The sequence below is a fragment of the Centruroides vittatus genome, unplaced genomic scaffold (assembly GCF_030686945.1).
Source record: "Centruroides vittatus isolate TY-2023 unplaced genomic scaffold, ASM3068694v2 contig_181, whole genome shotgun sequence".
Classification (NCBI taxonomy): domain Eukaryota; kingdom Metazoa; phylum Arthropoda; class Arachnida; order Scorpiones; family Buthidae; genus Centruroides; species Centruroides vittatus.
Genome location: NW_027121109.1, coordinates 241,959 through 258,075, shown reverse-complemented (window position 1 = coordinate 258,075; position 16,117 = coordinate 241,959). Strand labels below are relative to the sequence as shown.

The 16,117-nt window shown below is 36.7% G+C and overlaps 1 protein-coding gene and 2 long non-coding RNA genes across 3 annotated transcripts; 1 reads left to right on the top strand and 2 right to left on the bottom strand.

The window, feature by feature from the left end:
- Window positions 1–7,974: 7,974 nt before the first annotated feature.
- LOC136969828 (uncharacterized) lies at window positions 7,975–9,388 on the bottom strand. Its single transcript, XM_067264100.1, has 5 exons — window positions 9,207–9,388; window positions 9,017–9,133; window positions 8,774–8,934; window positions 8,319–8,667; window positions 7,975–8,217 (listed from the first exon to the last, which is right to left on the bottom strand). The coding sequence occupies exons 1-5, from the start codon at window positions 9,375–9,377 to the stop codon at window positions 8,140–8,142; spliced, it is 876 nt and encodes a 291-aa protein (XP_067120201.1). The 5' UTR covers window positions 9,378–9,388; the 3' UTR covers window positions 7,975–8,139.
- Window positions 9,389–9,715: 327 nt separating this feature from the next.
- On the bottom strand, window positions 9,716–12,800 carry LOC136969827 (uncharacterized). Its single transcript, XR_010879874.1, has 3 exons — window positions 12,159–12,800; window positions 9,950–10,054; window positions 9,716–9,867 (listed from the first exon to the last, which is right to left on the bottom strand). It is a non-coding gene; the product is annotated as an uncharacterized lncRNA (long non-coding RNA).
- Window positions 12,801–14,101: 1,301 nt separating this feature from the next.
- On the top strand, window positions 14,102–14,494 carry LOC136969826 (uncharacterized). The gene is made up of 2 exons (XR_010879873.1): window positions 14,102–14,172; window positions 14,236–14,494. It is a non-coding gene; the product is annotated as an uncharacterized lncRNA (long non-coding RNA).
- Window positions 14,495–16,117: the final 1,623 nt, after the last annotated feature.

Sequence of the window (16,117 nt, the reverse complement as noted above, 5' to 3'; positions counted from 1 at the left end):
ACGAGAAATTATTTTAACTGACGAATAGAAATTACAACAATGCGATGCTTTACTATTGCTAAATAATCTGCCAGATTTTATTAAACTATATTGAGGCTACTTAATCAGAATCAAAACAATTTGGCCAGAGATAGGCACTTTGGCTACCAACTCTTACTGCCTATATCTATCAAAATAATGAATTTAAGTTAAAAGAATAAATGACCATTTTCGTTTATTCAATTAGTATTGAAACCTTACTCCAAAATTAAAAATTTCATTTATATTTGTCTATTAAAGAATATAAATATTCCGAAATAGTTGCAACTGTAATAAAAATAAATAAAAAATTGGTTTCGAAAAGTAATTTTACATATTATCACACTACAAAACCGATTTCTAATTGTTTACTTAGTGTCAATCTTACCGAGGCAGAGCTTAATTATGGAAGCAAAGTGGTGGAAATGTGTCATTTTCGATGGAAAACTTTATAAATATTACCATTTTTTGCCCGAACACCCTCGTAATATCTCGGACAAGACATTCCCGAAGGATCGAGGAGAACGTTCTGGAGACATTCGACGTGGCAATTGCCATTCCTCTTATCACGAGGTATTCGAGAGCCATCTTACTTATATGGCAGAATCTTTTATAATCCTTTTTCTTCTAGCATTTCAGAAATGCAAGTTTGAGAGAGATTTTGGGTCAGAGGCCAAATCTTGATAAGATACTGAACTTTTTGAAAGTTATAAATATTAATAAAGAGATTTAATTAACTAATTTATTTATTTATTTATCTTGTTGTTCTGTTTATTTGCACTTGTTTATGTTTTTGTGTTATATTAATATTTTATGATTAGTTTCGTTTAATTTCACCGTTTGTCGTGGCGCAGCATAGCCTATACGGCTCTTGTGCCAAAAAAACTCGAACTGACAAACCTTTTTCTTGTATGAATATTCAACAAATTAATGAATTTATAGGCACTTCGAGTTCTCGCAGCCAAGATTTTCTAATCGAGGATGAACTATTAGAAACCTTAGAAACTATATATTTAGCTAACAAAGACGAAGTAAACTTTGATTTTAATCTAACATTAGAAGAAATCGATAACATTTTGAACGAGGGACAGACAGACAGACAAATTAGAAGATCAAGAGTTATCCGATTTGTTAAACGAGATAGATTCCATAGTTGGAAATTAATTTTACCTTATTTTTAAGTAATTTTATATGATTTTTAATGACCTTTTTACGAAATTTTGTAATAACATTATCTAAAGCAAACAATGGTATGAAACATTAATATATTTAATAATAGGACATTGTGTCTCTCCCTATCTGTATATAATTAATTTACTATATAAATGTTTATATAAATACAGTAGAGCATCGATTATCCGACCCCCGATTAACCGACAGCGTTCTAGTCGGTAAATTCAAATGTCCGCTAGTGATGTGGCGCTACAATATTTGGTTATGTCTTGGCTACTTTATTATTATTTTTGTTAAATTTTTGCATGTTTTAGCTGGCAGCACTGGCTTGACAATGAAAGGGAGGCTAGTATTTAAACCAGGCCTAATACACTATACTAATAATGTATTTTTTCATACTTTTCGGTTATCCGACCAACCGCAGTCCCCAATTAAGTCGGATAATCGATGCTCTACTGTATATAAAATAGAAATGATTAACGCTATTTATAATGTACTGCCATCTAAATAATATGAATCTAATCTTTCGCTTAATTTATCTCTAGATTTGATTTTGTTAAAAAGTATTTTAATTAATAACATTTCTATATGTTCCACGAAAATAGTATTTTCCGTTTGAACTTTCTTTATAAAAACACACAGCGCCATCTTTCGTTTAAAATAAATAATTATCTATATTATATAACCCATTGAACGCGTGCCTGTCCGTCCGCGTAACGGTATGCCAAAAATGGGCACTAGAGGCGCCTCTATCGTATGTCATATTCCAAACATTTTAATTAACAATATAAATTATTATTATTCATTTGGCCAATTAATTATTATTTGGTCAATATAAAAATAACGATATAAATAATTCAGTATATTTGTAATAGGAATTTATTATTGTCACGGAATGCAAGTAATGTGTACTAGGGGCAAATAGTGAAAAAACGGATAGGTTTGAAATAGTTTTAAAAATTATATAGTGGACTCCCGAAAGGTAATATTTTAATAATAGAAATTTTTGGATGATAATCTATATATGTAACCCATTGAACGCGTCTCCGTCCGGCTGTCCGTTCGTGTAATGGTTAGCCTAAAATGGGCAATAGAGACGCCTCTATCGTGTGTCATATTACAAACATTTAAATTAACAATATACCTAACAATAAAACAAATTATCATAATTATAGAGTCAATTCCATGTTTAAATAATATTAAAAACAACATTTGCGTCGAAAATAATATAAATAAAAACGTTTTTGGTAAGAGTAAGGGGTTGGCGGGAAGGGGGAACCCCCCCAAATTGTAGACCCCCCTGTGCGATCAAATAATGTCTAATGAACCACACCCCTACGGGCGACCCTTCGCGAGATATAGCCCCCCCAAAATCGGGCCGCGCGCGATCGGCCGATCGGGTGGTGAGGGCTATACCTACGTCACTTCCGGTCACGTGACACCTACATATACCAAAAATTTGTTTGTTTCATCGCACAGGGGGTCTACAATTTGGGTCGGTTCTCGCCCTCTCCTTACCAATTAATCATCGAAACGAAATCAATATAAACGAGCGAGAGTAACCTCGTTGCCACCTTTAATACCACCAGAGTCGGTAGATTAACTGGTCTTTCGACTAATAGTTCAAACTTAGCTAGAGACAATATTTGCCGCTAGTTGGCGCCACTGTTCGCAGAAGAGCGTTGTTCTTGCTTTGGATTTACGGAACTCAGTGATTTCGACCTATAATAATTGTTTTTTTTTAGCTACATAAAAATGCCAACGTGCTTTGTGCCAGGATGCAAGGCAGGATATAAGTCATCGAACGAGAAGAGACATTTCTTCCGTGTTCCTAGCGATAAGATTGAGAAGTGGATGCGATGCATTCCACGAGACGACAAGATGCTAACAAGTAAATGTTATGTTTGTGACGTACATTTTGCGAGTAGATTTATTTTAAAAACCTACTCCCATGTTATAAATGGAGAGAAAGTAGAAATTCCACGAGATCGCTGGGCATTAACGTCAGATGCATATCCATCAAACTTCCCTAATTGTCCTAAGTACATTAGTAAGTCTGTACCTCAAAAACGATCAACGCGATGTCTCACAAGAAATGAAGAACCATCTACGAAGAGATACCGAAAAGTCAATACCAAAGGTAAATATTTATATGTTTTTTATGTAATCTTAATCCTTAGTGAGCCATGTAACTTTTTGCCCTTGCCTGAGTTGCAGTGGGTCTCTCGGACCCTGTGTTTTAATATAAATTTTTCGATTGGAAGCTTAAGACATCTAGTCTAAGTAAAATCAAATAAAAAAAAACGTTCTAATCTCATGTTGATCGGGCCGAAAAGTTAGAAAAATATAAATTTTTTCAGTATTTTTAAGGAACATTTTATATTTAAAAAATGCTAACTAAAGATTGAGCTGGGTTTGTGAGACCCACTGTGATTCACTGAGGGCTATCTCTCTGTGGCCTAACTTTTCTTATAAATACTTTAAGATTAATTGTCTGATTTTTTTAATATTTTTTTATCAATCATTAGATTTGCATGATACACACTCTCAAGTAACAACTGTAGAAAATGAAATAGAAGAACCCTCCACATCTGAAGCAGCAACTACACAGCATCCTGAGCTGTTATATGTCAATAAAATCTCTGCTTTGCAGTCTGAATTGTTAAAAGTCAAAGAGGATTTGTATCGGTGCAGAAAGCAAAAGATGATCTATAAGAAGAAACTGAAAACTCTTCAAACAGAAAATCTCAAGCTTCATCAAGAAAATGCTGAACTTAAAATAAAACAGTTGTCAGCTGATAAACTTGATTCCTTACCACCGAGACAGAAACTTGTAATAGAGCACATGCTGAAAGCATGCCATATAAAAAGCAAAAAGGGTATGAGATATGACATTAATTGGTTACTTGACTGTTTGCTTTTAAAAATTAGGTCACCATCTGTCTATGAATTTTTGAGAAATAATGATTACTTGCCTTTACCTTGTCAGTCTACACTGCATCAATATATTAGAGGCATTAATGCCAAATTTGGATTTGATGAAGATCTTTTTGTTATTTTAAAGTCAAAATTGGAGACTATTCCACAAACAGAATGCCAGGGAGTTTTAATTTTTGATGAAATTACACTTCAAAAACATATAGAACTTTCAAAAGCTACTGGTGAAATGATTGGACTTGTTGATTGTGGTGATAATTCTGTGTTGCGACAGAGTGAATTTACAGCAGGTGATCATGGCCTAGTGTTTATGTTCAGACCTCACTTTGCTAGTTGGGTACAATGTATTGGCACATTCTGTTCAAAAAGCTCTGTCCCAGGTACTACTGTTGCAAAACTTATTTTGCAAGCAATTATTCATTTAGAGCAGTGTGGCATAATAGTCAATGCAATAGTTTGTGATGGTGCCAGCACAAACAAAGCAGCTTTAAAAACTTTAGGAATTTGTGCAGACACAAATAATGTACAATGCTCATTTACAAATCCTGCTGCAGATAGACAAGTACTGGCAATTATTGATGTACCACATATTTTAAAATGTATGCGAAACAATCTTTTGAAAAGTAGATACTTTCAGGTAAAACTAAGAAAATAAAGTGTTTTCACCTAATTTATAATATAAGCCATTGCATTATTCTTCATTTTTACTTTTAGTTTCCTGAAGGAAGGGTTGAATTACAGCATTTTAAAGCAGTTGTTGATGAAGATTCCAAATTACCAAAGGGATTAAAGGCATGTCCCAAAGTAACTGAAATACATGTTAATCCGAATAACTTCCAGAGAATGAGTGTATTGCTGGCAGCTCAAGTAACACTTTTTTTTTTTTTTACTTATATAATCTGATTTGATAAGAATACTTTTATTTATCTCATTTCTTTATAGATATTTAGTAATACTTTTGCTGATGCTATGCTGTTTTATAAACAGCGTGAGGTTGCTAGCCTAAAGAATGCAGATGTTACAATAAGTTTCATACGTCGCATCAATGCTCTTTTTGATGCTTTAAATCGCAGATTGCCACAGGATGGAATCAGACATGATTCAAATGATCTCAAGGTAATAGTAATGATTCACTAGGAAAAACTATAAATGTTTTAATAAACAACTTTTTTAAAATAGGTTATTGAAGAATCTCTAGAATGGTTAAATAGATGGGAAACATTCAGATTACAGATTGAAAGCAGTGATCAAAAGGGATTTTTGAGCCACCAGACAGCAGAAAATCTACGCTTGACGCTAACTAGTATCTCAGCACTCATTAAACAATTGCTTCCAAACTCATATTATATCTTGACAGCTCACTTTAATCAGGACCCATTAGAGGTAAAACTGACTTAGTGTAATGATTATATAATCTTGTATTAAACTCTTAACTTATGTTTTCTTTTCAATTAGCGTTTCTTTGGAATGATAAGACAAGGAAGTGGAAGCAATTCTCATCCCACAACAGTACAGTTCTTATACCTGTATAGACTGATGACTGTGTACAGTTTGGTTCGTCCTCCCAAACGAGCATCAGTTCAAACTGATCCTGGATCTTCCCTTGTTACTTTAAAAAATCTTCTTCAGAGTCATAAAAAACCATTTAAGGAAGTTCAAGAACAATTGGAAGAACATTTACAAAATTTGCTTTGTAATCCAAGCCTGCCCTGTGGAGATCCTACTGATAATGAATTATTAGATCACGATTATTGTGCACCAGAAACATTTAAGTTTATTTTACATTATTTAGGAGGTTACATTGTTCGTCATCTGCTGCCATCACTTGGTTGTGATGAATGCAAAAATATATTAACAGCAAAACCTGAAGATGCTGCACCAGAGAAGACATTTACATTCATCAAATCTCGAGGAGGTTTGTTATATCCAAGCTATAAGCTTTGCCAATTGATGTACTGGGCAGAAAGCAAAGTATGTGAACAATTAACAAACCCAAACATGAATGTTTATTTTTCAATAATGGATATTATATTAAATCAGTGTTCTGTTACATTGATGATAGGATGCCACAATGCTGGTCACAAGTCCTACTTGACCTCCAGATTTTTGCACTTTTTTGTTACCTGTCGATTGCATTTTTTCACGCGAACGATTAATCAATCATTTATTTCATCAATTGAAAGTAAAAAACATAGAAAAATTTCTCACTTAAAGTAAATTTTAATAGCGCAAATAATAATAATTACTATTATAATTATAATTATGTGTAATATAATTTGTTTGTATGTATAATAAATTTTTAACGTATAATAATTGTACTATTATGTCAGTTTTGTTCCTTGTCATTCATTTAACTGAATATCAATCTTTATTAAATAAACATTTCTCAGCGATGGAAGGTGTTTAATGTTTTATTAAGTGTCATTTATTTATCCATAAACCTGGTTTTGGGTTTAAATAAAAGCCTTTTCATTCTTATAATAAAATTCATAGAAAATTATGAAATCGAACTCGAAGGTTATATATAACTTTCAATAAAAAAAAAATATTCGACCTCACTGAGATTCGATCTAGCGCTCTTGTAGTGATTGCAATGCCCCTGGTGGTAACATTTGTCTCTAGTTGATTTTAGCTACTAGCGAAGATAGGAAGTCGAAAGACCAGTTAATCTACCGACTCTGATACCACTTAGGCGACCGATGTGAGTAAAGTAAGCGATCGGAACGACTTAAACTAAACATCTAAAGTAACTAAACTAAACTAAACAAAACATTCCGTAAAGTCCTATATTTCGATCATTAATATTAATTATAGTATATAATATAATAAAATAAATTAAAATATTGATACGATTTTAGTTTCCGTTATAAAGATTACTTAAAGCAATAATTTATTCGTTAGTTTTGAGTACCAACCATTTATTGCTATATTAATATTTTAATAACGTCGATAATTATTAATAAATAACTTTACCAACTTTAACGAAAATAATACGCATTTTTATTTACCCTCAAAATCGGGTTGCGCGCGAGGTCGCGACGCGCGTCGCTCTGCTGAGTATCGCGCGCGACTGTAACCGCTCGTAAACTCACTAACCATTTCCGGCTTACCCATTTGGGTAATTCTCTCTGAACTGATTATGAACCCAATACACGTAAGTTAGATCACGTCAATTGACTGGCGCGCTGCTAACCGAAAAGAATCACACATTCTAACTGCCGATGTAAAAGGCGAAAAAAACAGATTCTACACTAACCTTCAAAAGCAACTCCTCTTGCGTATCCCGCGACGTCTTTTCGCTAGCTTGCGACGCATAGCCTCTTCGTGATGTGATCGAGAGGTCGCTGGTTCCCGCCTCGGCCCGGTCCTGGGGATCGTTGACGAAAGTGCTGATGGCGCCCGATGTTGTCTGAAAACTTATAATCCAAGTTTCAAATCCGACTTATAGTTTAGTTCACACTGAGCGAATATCGAAAGCCAATGCGAAAAGTACCCGATTTTTACCCAGCCTATCATTTGCAAGCAAGCAAAAACATGTCGAAAAACAAAATGGCCGTTTCCGATATTCCGTCGTTAACCACGTTTGTTTATTTATTGAGAAAGAAAGATACGTCGAAAAGAAAACGATGCTGGGTGAGAGGAATATTAAAATTCCGTAATTACAACATTTACTCTATTGCTTAGGAAGTTTCTGTAGCCATCTTGAAAACAAGAACCACGTGACAACTAGCGGGAATACGAGTGGTGGCGAAATTTTTTCGCTAACGAAAAACCTCAACTGTTCCGAACTTCGAAGCGATTCACGAAATGGTAAAATTCGCCGGAAACGACGTCATGTCTGACGTGTTATTCGCTCTGCTTTTCGCATTCGCCAACGAATCACGCTCAGTATGAACTAAGCTTAACTGCCGATGTAAAAAGAGAAGAAAACAGACACTCACCCTCACAGCGCCTCCCCTGCGTCTCCCGCAAGAGGAGGCGCTGTCCTCTCGCTATCTGGCGACATCTTGGTTACGATGCACAGCCGCTGGTCCCCGCTTCCGCTTGATCTTTCTGGTCGACGACAAAGGTGTTGGTTGCGTCCGATGCCTGAAAAATCACATAATCCAGGTTTCAAATCCGCAAAGAAGTATCCTTCGGTCACGCGCACTTCACTACACAAGCTTCGGTACACAAGCTTCACTACTCACTGGGCGGTCTTCATCCTCCAGCTGTTCCTCTTCGTCGCTGTCGGGCACGTGGATATCGCTATATGGCTCGTCAGGCGGCAGATCTTGGTCCGCGGGCACACCGATCGTCAGGAGTTGGAGACCCTGGCGACCGGGACCTGGGTAGACGGCTGCGATATGCTCAACAAACTGCCGGAATTTTGCCGCTGTTGTTGGCAACTTAGACAGGAACCGCGTTCTGTATACGTAGCTGCACGTGTAACTCTGCAAGCTCCTGTCCGTGCGGAGGGACTTGATGGACCTCTTCAGCCAGCGATGTCTACACTCGATGTTTTGAGTGTGGGCCTCAGAATCTTCGCTGTTGACGAATCTACGAGAAGAAAAAAGAAAAATGTCACTTTTCGGTATCCTTCTCAAAACGCTCATTCATTTCTTTTTTTTTCACTTAACACATAGCACAGTATCATCCTCCTTACCTCCCGGGGCCCTGCTGGCTGTGATTCACGGTCTTATGTTCCGAGAAGCCCATCGTCGTACAGCCGCGATATTGGGGCGCGCTGTCGGAAAGCACTATGGAACCAGGAGCTATGTATCTGGACATGTAGCTCCAAAGAACGCGCCTGCTTTTGTTCTCCACCTGAAAGAATACGAGAAAATATAACACAAAACTTCCACTAAAAGTAAATAATAACAGGAAATAATGTTTCGTTACTACTTACATGCCAGTACATAACTTCTTTCGTTTCCCGACAATAGGCACCAAATATAGTTATTTGGGTGCCTTTGGTTATGCGCCCGCGGTTGTACTTTCTTCTTCTAGTAAAAGTTTCATCAATCTGAAAAGAAAAACATATGTATATAGACATAGACGGTATATCGGCGAAGTCAGAAACTTGGATCGATCGTCACCTCGACGTGCAGGCCTTTACCGCCAAGCTGGTGATTTTGATTGTTCGAGACGAAAATCTCCGCAATTTCCCGGCAGAAGTTATACCAGTCTACCGCTGTTTGACGTGACACGCCGCATTGTGAGGCGGCGTCGGTGACCGGCAGCTTCAGGACCCATGAGAATATAATCATAAGCACCTGTTAAATACAAAAAAAATAAATTATCTCAAAACATACATCATCTTTACGATCGAATTAGAGAAACACGTAACGTGACGTGAAACCGCCGATTTTGTGGGTGTTCTCCCCCGACCCTGTTAAACCCCTTACGGCTACTTACTTTCTATTGTCTTAGATGTGAGTCATCAACTCCCAAGGGTAGGGTTAAACAGGATCATTCCAGAATGGCGAAAGACAAAAGAACAAAGGAACAAAGAAAGAAGAAATACGAAAAATATAATATATCCAAAATATGGCATACTGCAACGATATTATACCTCTTGAGCAGAAAGCTGAGCGCCTTCAAAAAATGTATTCTTTGTACAAGAGAGGCTACCACTGCACATGGGCCGCCAGACAAAGCCACCTGTCCGCCTACGCATTTTTTTTCTTTGCGATAGTTTTTCGCAGCGGTAGACAAATCCAAACCTCTCCGCTGGTGCCGGCTCTTTCCTCATCGCGCCTGAAAAATACGACAAATTGAATTAGCTAACAGATACTTGCGTACGGCACTTTTGTACAGGAGGAAATCAAGGAAATTTTACCTCCACACTTAGAACACGACGGTACAAAGCCGGTCAGGTCCGGATGGGGCACAAGTCCCACCATGTGGCAAAATTTCTCGGCGGCAAGTTCGTTGGGGAAGTACGCTGCAAAATTAAAACAAGTTAATCGATTAAAAATCTCTTCGGTATCCACGACGGGATTCTCCGAAATTTGTTCTGGCATCATGTTCAAAGGCATGTTTGAAATGATAAGGACTGATATACAATGTTGCCAGATCTGGATTATAAAGTAACAGTTGTGCTTTAAAAATAGCCGAATTGAACTATTTGTAGCCCAAACATAAATATGAATTATTTTGTATCTATGCACTTTTGCTAATGAAATAAGTTACTAATGAAATTCTTAAAGTTAACATTAGGAAAAAAATATATCTGAAATTTTTTAAGATGTATTTCCAATTGATGTCAATTTTATCTTGTCAAAGAGAGTCATTTGTGGGCTGGGTGACTCATTTTTAACTTCAGAGTCTTCATTTTGAACTTAAGAGACTTAGTAAGTTGCGTTGGGTAAGGATAAGGGTTTTTTCTAACTATTTCCGCCCCGTGGGCACTAAGAGGGGCCTCTTTTAGCAAGCCCATTATAAGTTTGACCATGCCCACAACGGGGCGATCGGGTTGATGAGGAACGGGACCTGACATATCCTGAAGGGCCACCTCCCGAATAATTTCATGGAGATTTTCGGGTCCATTCGAAAAAATTCGAGAAGATACTTACATCACGGCGTTTACTAACTTGCGCATTCACAACTTCTAAATTTTCATTCATAAAACCACGTAATGGACCCCGAAACGAAACTGTCCGCGCAAGGAGAACTCCATGTTGCTTTCCACCATAAACTACTGCTACAAGCGGCAAAGATGGCCGCTTGTAGCAGTAGTCGGCACCCACTCCGACAGGAATTTAGGAACGCGTTCCGCAAGAATGTTTAAACTTAAACATATGCCGCTGGCGCGAAGGAATAAAAAAATGCACTCCTTGACCGCTCGGCATCCGACCATTGGATAGGTTAGGTTAGGTAGGTCCGAAATATTGGGCTTTTTTTCCATAAAATTTAATGCAAATTGTACACGGAAAATATTAATTGTCTATTTTTCACAAACTTACACTCGTTTCTGCATTGCGCACGTTTTTCTATATCTGAAATCAATCCTTCGCGTTGCAAAAAAGCTACCAAAATTATTTCGCAATTACAAATATCAATAGGCCTATACATCACTCTTTAAATACAAATGAAAACGAAAAAATTATGAATGGTCGCTTAATCCGCGTAAAAATAACTTGCTTTGGCGCGAGAGAAAATTGATCAGATAGTTCGAATTTACTCTATGTATATATGTTCATGTCCCGCCAGTAACTTTTGATCAAAATAAAGTATTAATTTAATGAACGCACCATTAGTTCTCTCAAACAAAATCACATGCGGCGATGAGTTATCACTCATTGCCGCATGTGATCAGTAATAAACGTAATCTATACTCTTTTATCTAACACATACCCATATTAATTTTATATACAGTATCTTAAAATGAATTAGCAGCTCCTCACCTTTCTTTTCGGCTGGTTCTTTGTGATGGATTGACAAATAAATAAGAAAAATCCACTAACCATCAAACAACTTTCTTTTAATCCAAAAATAAAGATTTTTAATATCAATACATACAAATTAAGTTTTACATAAAAACAGATTTAAAAGATTACATGCACACACTTTTTAAAATATTCTATTGTTATTACAATTTTTAAAATACGATTTCCATATATTGTAAAGTTTTATTCGTTTCTTTTTAATAAACGATTCTTTCTTTCTGTAAGTATCGGGGGTTAAGCATCAAAGCTTAACCCGTTATCGACGATGGGAAGGTGGGTCCCGCTCACGGGGTCAGAGGATGACAATTTAGGAGGGCAAAAATCGAGTGGGAGGAGGCGGATAAGTCGATAAGGTGTCGGCGATATACAAGTAATCACTCACTTATGTTTTCGTTAAATTTATCAAATAAATTTAACGAAAACGTTAACTAAATGGTAACATACAAAGAGTAATATAAAATAGGACGTTGGAGGAGAGATGTCGGCATTCGAGGCATTTAAGGGAACTAATCCCTTTTTAATTTCCGAATTAGATATAACTAACTCGCGGTCAATTGAGTGGGAGAGAGAGAGGTTTTAAGTAAATAAATCTAAGTTTACCTCGCTGTTCGTCTTCGCCTAGATGCGTAGAGTGAACGGAGTTGATGGTGTTGACCAGCCGTTGTCAGCTTGTTCGGACGCCGCCCCGACAATTGCGTGCGAGCCCCTTTTATACCATTTTTGAGAAGTGAGAACTGTCATACTGTCGAAGATTTGTACGCGCACCTGTTAGTCGGGCTAGTGTCTAGATCTAGCTAGTACGGACCACGTGCAATCGGGAAGTTTGTCTGATGTATTAATTGTGTGTTCGGAAGATGTGTTTTTAGGATATTAATTTCTTTAGATTTGACAGCTCTCACCCATCAATTAGCATCTAACTGACAATAATTTCTACAAAATAGTCAAGTCTTGATATTGTTTATATCAAACGTCGCGCTCGACGACCATCGAGGCAATTTATTGCACTTTTGTTTAGGTTCTAATATACATTTGTTGCGGCCACGTGTCACGTGTAGCCAAAGAGTGATGAGAAACATCGTCTTTTCCCGTCTTGTAAACTCTATCGTCTATCGTCAAACAAATGATGGTTTTTTTTTCTCTTATTGATATACAGTTCAACAACTATTTCCAGGAGATCGTCTCGGTCGTTGCCATCACATTTCTTTAATTTACTGTCGGTAGTGAAGTTTTCATTACTAGCATAGATGACATATCAGGATAGATTCTGAAGTGGAAATAAATAGTATTAACATTTCTTACATGAAAAATATTACTATTTAATTAAAATTAATCATCACTTTTTACTATTTATTAAATTATTATATAAAAGTTAATTATACTATAAATAAACAATTTTGTATATTCCATTTTACCTAAACATGTATAATTTAAAAAGTTATATAGGAGTCACGTGACCGGTACCTCGTACGAGACATCTTAGGTACGAAAGCGGAGTCACGTGACCGGAATGACGTACGCTAGTCGTGTGTGCTACATACTTAAAAGCGAGTCTTCGCCGCGAGTTAGCAGAGCGACGCGCGTTTGCAGTGCGACGCGCGTTAGCAGAGCGACGCGCGTCAGCAGAGCGACGCGCGCGCGATCATCGCGCGGCCCGATTTTGGGGGGGCTATATCTCGCGAAGGGTCGCCCGTAGGGGTGTGGTTCATTAGACATTATTTGATCGCACAGGGGGGTCTACAATTTGGGGGGTTCCCCCCCTTCCCGCCAACCCCTTACTCTTACCAAAAGGATATAAAATATTTATAAACGAAACAAGACCCTATCGCAGTCACGTGAACACCCTACTTCCGTTACCGCACCCTACTCTGACGTCACCGTGGAAATATCCGATTTAAAGAACAAAGGAAAATCCAAACAAGTGAATATAACTTTAAAACTAAAACTTCATAATACTCTAAAATGAAAACATATTAATTAAAATATATAAATGAATCTTACAAAAGTAAACTTTTTTTAAAAAAAGTTGTAATATTGCTAAAATTCTGCAATTTATATATTATTAATATCTACCAATTAATTAAATAGACTAATTATATATTATAACAAACCAAATGTATATGAAAGAGCATACCTACATGTAGAATATACGTACTCTACATGTAAAAACGTACGTAAAATGGCAGCACTGTGGATTCGAAAGTTGGATAACAAAGAACCGGTGTAAAAATTTACTAAAATTAAAATTAACATAATTTACATTAAATTTAATAAACTAATACTTTTATATAACACATAATTAATAGTATACTATCAAATAGGATATTGATTAGACTTAAAATTTAATTACATTAGATAAAATTTCAATTACTGTACAAATCATTAACGTAAACGAAAAAATACGAATTTATTTTAGAAATAATACAAAATATGAGCAAATAAATAATATTCTAAATAAAAATACACATTCTTCCATATTAAAATTCTTTGTTTTTATATTTTTAATACAAACATTTGAATTTATAAGAATTTTTTACAAAATGTAAGTACATTTAGTCCAACGACCTTGAGATTTCCCCGGCTTCGTATGAAAACGAATTGGTTGTATCCGATTTCGGTGAGTTTATATCTTTGTTTACTTTGTTATATGCCGATATTGACACCTTTTCTTTGTCGCCAGGTCTGAGTAAAGTGCACAAGACTTCACTTCACGGAAAAACGATTCAAAGTTTTGGAAAATTTGGAAGAATGCCCGGTGAAATGCACGAGCCCACTAGTATTACCTTTGACACCGTGGGTACAATGTAAATTTTGAACTTAACATTATTTTATTTACATTATCAAGTTTCAAAATGGAACTATGATTTGAGTGATGGTGTTACTAACATTTTTTGTTTTAGTGTTACATGTACAGTAATAAAAAGTAACTTTTTTCTGAATTTGTTTGTGCTAAGGAAGTGATAATATAAGCGCGTAACTAAATTTTTCTTATTGTTTAAAGTTGAGAAGGAACTCTTCGTCATTATATTTCAGATCAGTTGTAAGTGTTTGGCCTAATAGGCCAATGTAGCCAAGAACTCATTCTGTGGCTCTTTTTTTTTAGCTCTTTTCGCCCTGTGGGCACTAAGAGAGCCTCTTTTAGAAGGCCCATTATGGGTTCGGCCAGGCCCACAATGGGGCGACCGGATGGTGAGGGACGTGGCCCGACATATCCGAACGGACCACCCCCTCCCCGAAAAATTCCTGGGGATTATTCGACCCGTTCAGATTCGATCCCGGGTCCCCCAGAGCGGTAGGCAGCCACCTTGACCGCTCAGCCATCCGGCCCATTCTGTGGCTCTGGAACACACGACATCGAATTCGAGCGAGTGACAAAACCAGTTTTTCAGGGGTAATCTGTCCCTGTATCTGGGACAGATTACCCCTGAAAAATAAGTTAACTCTGTTTCGTTCAAGTTAAAACAGTTGACTTATTTAAATACCGTTAATAGTTAATTAAACAATCCTTCTTTTCAATGTTCCTATTTTACTCACTAAGCGGCGTTAGTAATCCCCGTGGGTGCAAGGTCTATAAACGTAAGGTCAAGATACGATATCGTAATGCATTGCGGCAGTCGCCATGTTGGGGCTGTTTTAGTGTTGACCATGTTTTCAGTGGACGGCAATCCCCGGATTCCATACTTTCCTGGTGACAGCCACTTCCAGACCCGCTGTAGAATGGCGGAATTTCATCTGCTGCTGCTATTTTTCGCTCCTTCATACTGTCATCCTCGCGAAAAGCGATGCTAGTCCGTTGCAATCGATACCTCATCAATCGGCGATTTAATCTACATTTTTAAATTAAAAATGGCGTTCTCGCGCAACTCCACCTATAACACAAAGCTTGTCGACGGCATGCTGGAAACGGTATTGTGCAATTAGGAGTTAGCCATTTTGTACATTGTCTTACACGTAGAGGAAGACCAGTTTGTATCTTGAAGTATTGCTTTGCTGTATTTCAGTATTAATGTTGTGCTTCTCGATGCAGAACAAATTATAAGGGTGGGCCTAAACTAAGTGTTTTTTCATTTTCAAAAGACATGGAGTTACGATAATTGTAAAATAGCCTTGATTGTACAGTATGCTAGTACAGTAAAATTCCAATTATCTAGATCAAATTACAGTATTTTTTAAAATGAAGACAGTCTTGTAGAATTTATTACTTATTATAAAAAAAAATTCGGCAACGAGAGTTGCGTTACTTTTCCGGCTATGATATTTTATTTAAAAAAAAAACTTACATTATTAAGAAAAAAAATATTGCGTGTGACGCCATCAGTTATTAGATTTTGTTGTAAAAATTTTTTTTATATTTTTAATTACTATAAAATGGGAAGAAACTTAATTTTGAGGATAGGGATGAGCTTTACGAAAAAGTCCTACCCTTCTCCTCTCGAGATATACGTGAACCCAACTATCTCCCCACCCTCTCGACTTTCCACCACCAAAATTTAATAGCGTCAATGCCCCTCATATGCAATCCACCATGCCAAATTTCATGCTTTAATCTTTACCCCATTCTG

Coding starts and splice junctions, on each gene's coding strand:
- LOC136969828 (XM_067264100.1), bottom strand. CDS start 9,377: ATGATTATATTCTCATGGGTCCTGAAGCTGCCGGTCACCGACGCCGCC. Junction 8,668..8,773: donor AGCCAGCAGGGCCCCGGGAG/GTAAGGAGGATG, acceptor TTCTTCTCGTAG/ATTCGTCAACAGCGAAGATT. Junction 8,218..8,318: donor TGGAGGATGAAGACCGCCCA/GTGAGTAGTGAA, acceptor GTGATTTTTCAG/GCATCGGACGCAACCAACAC.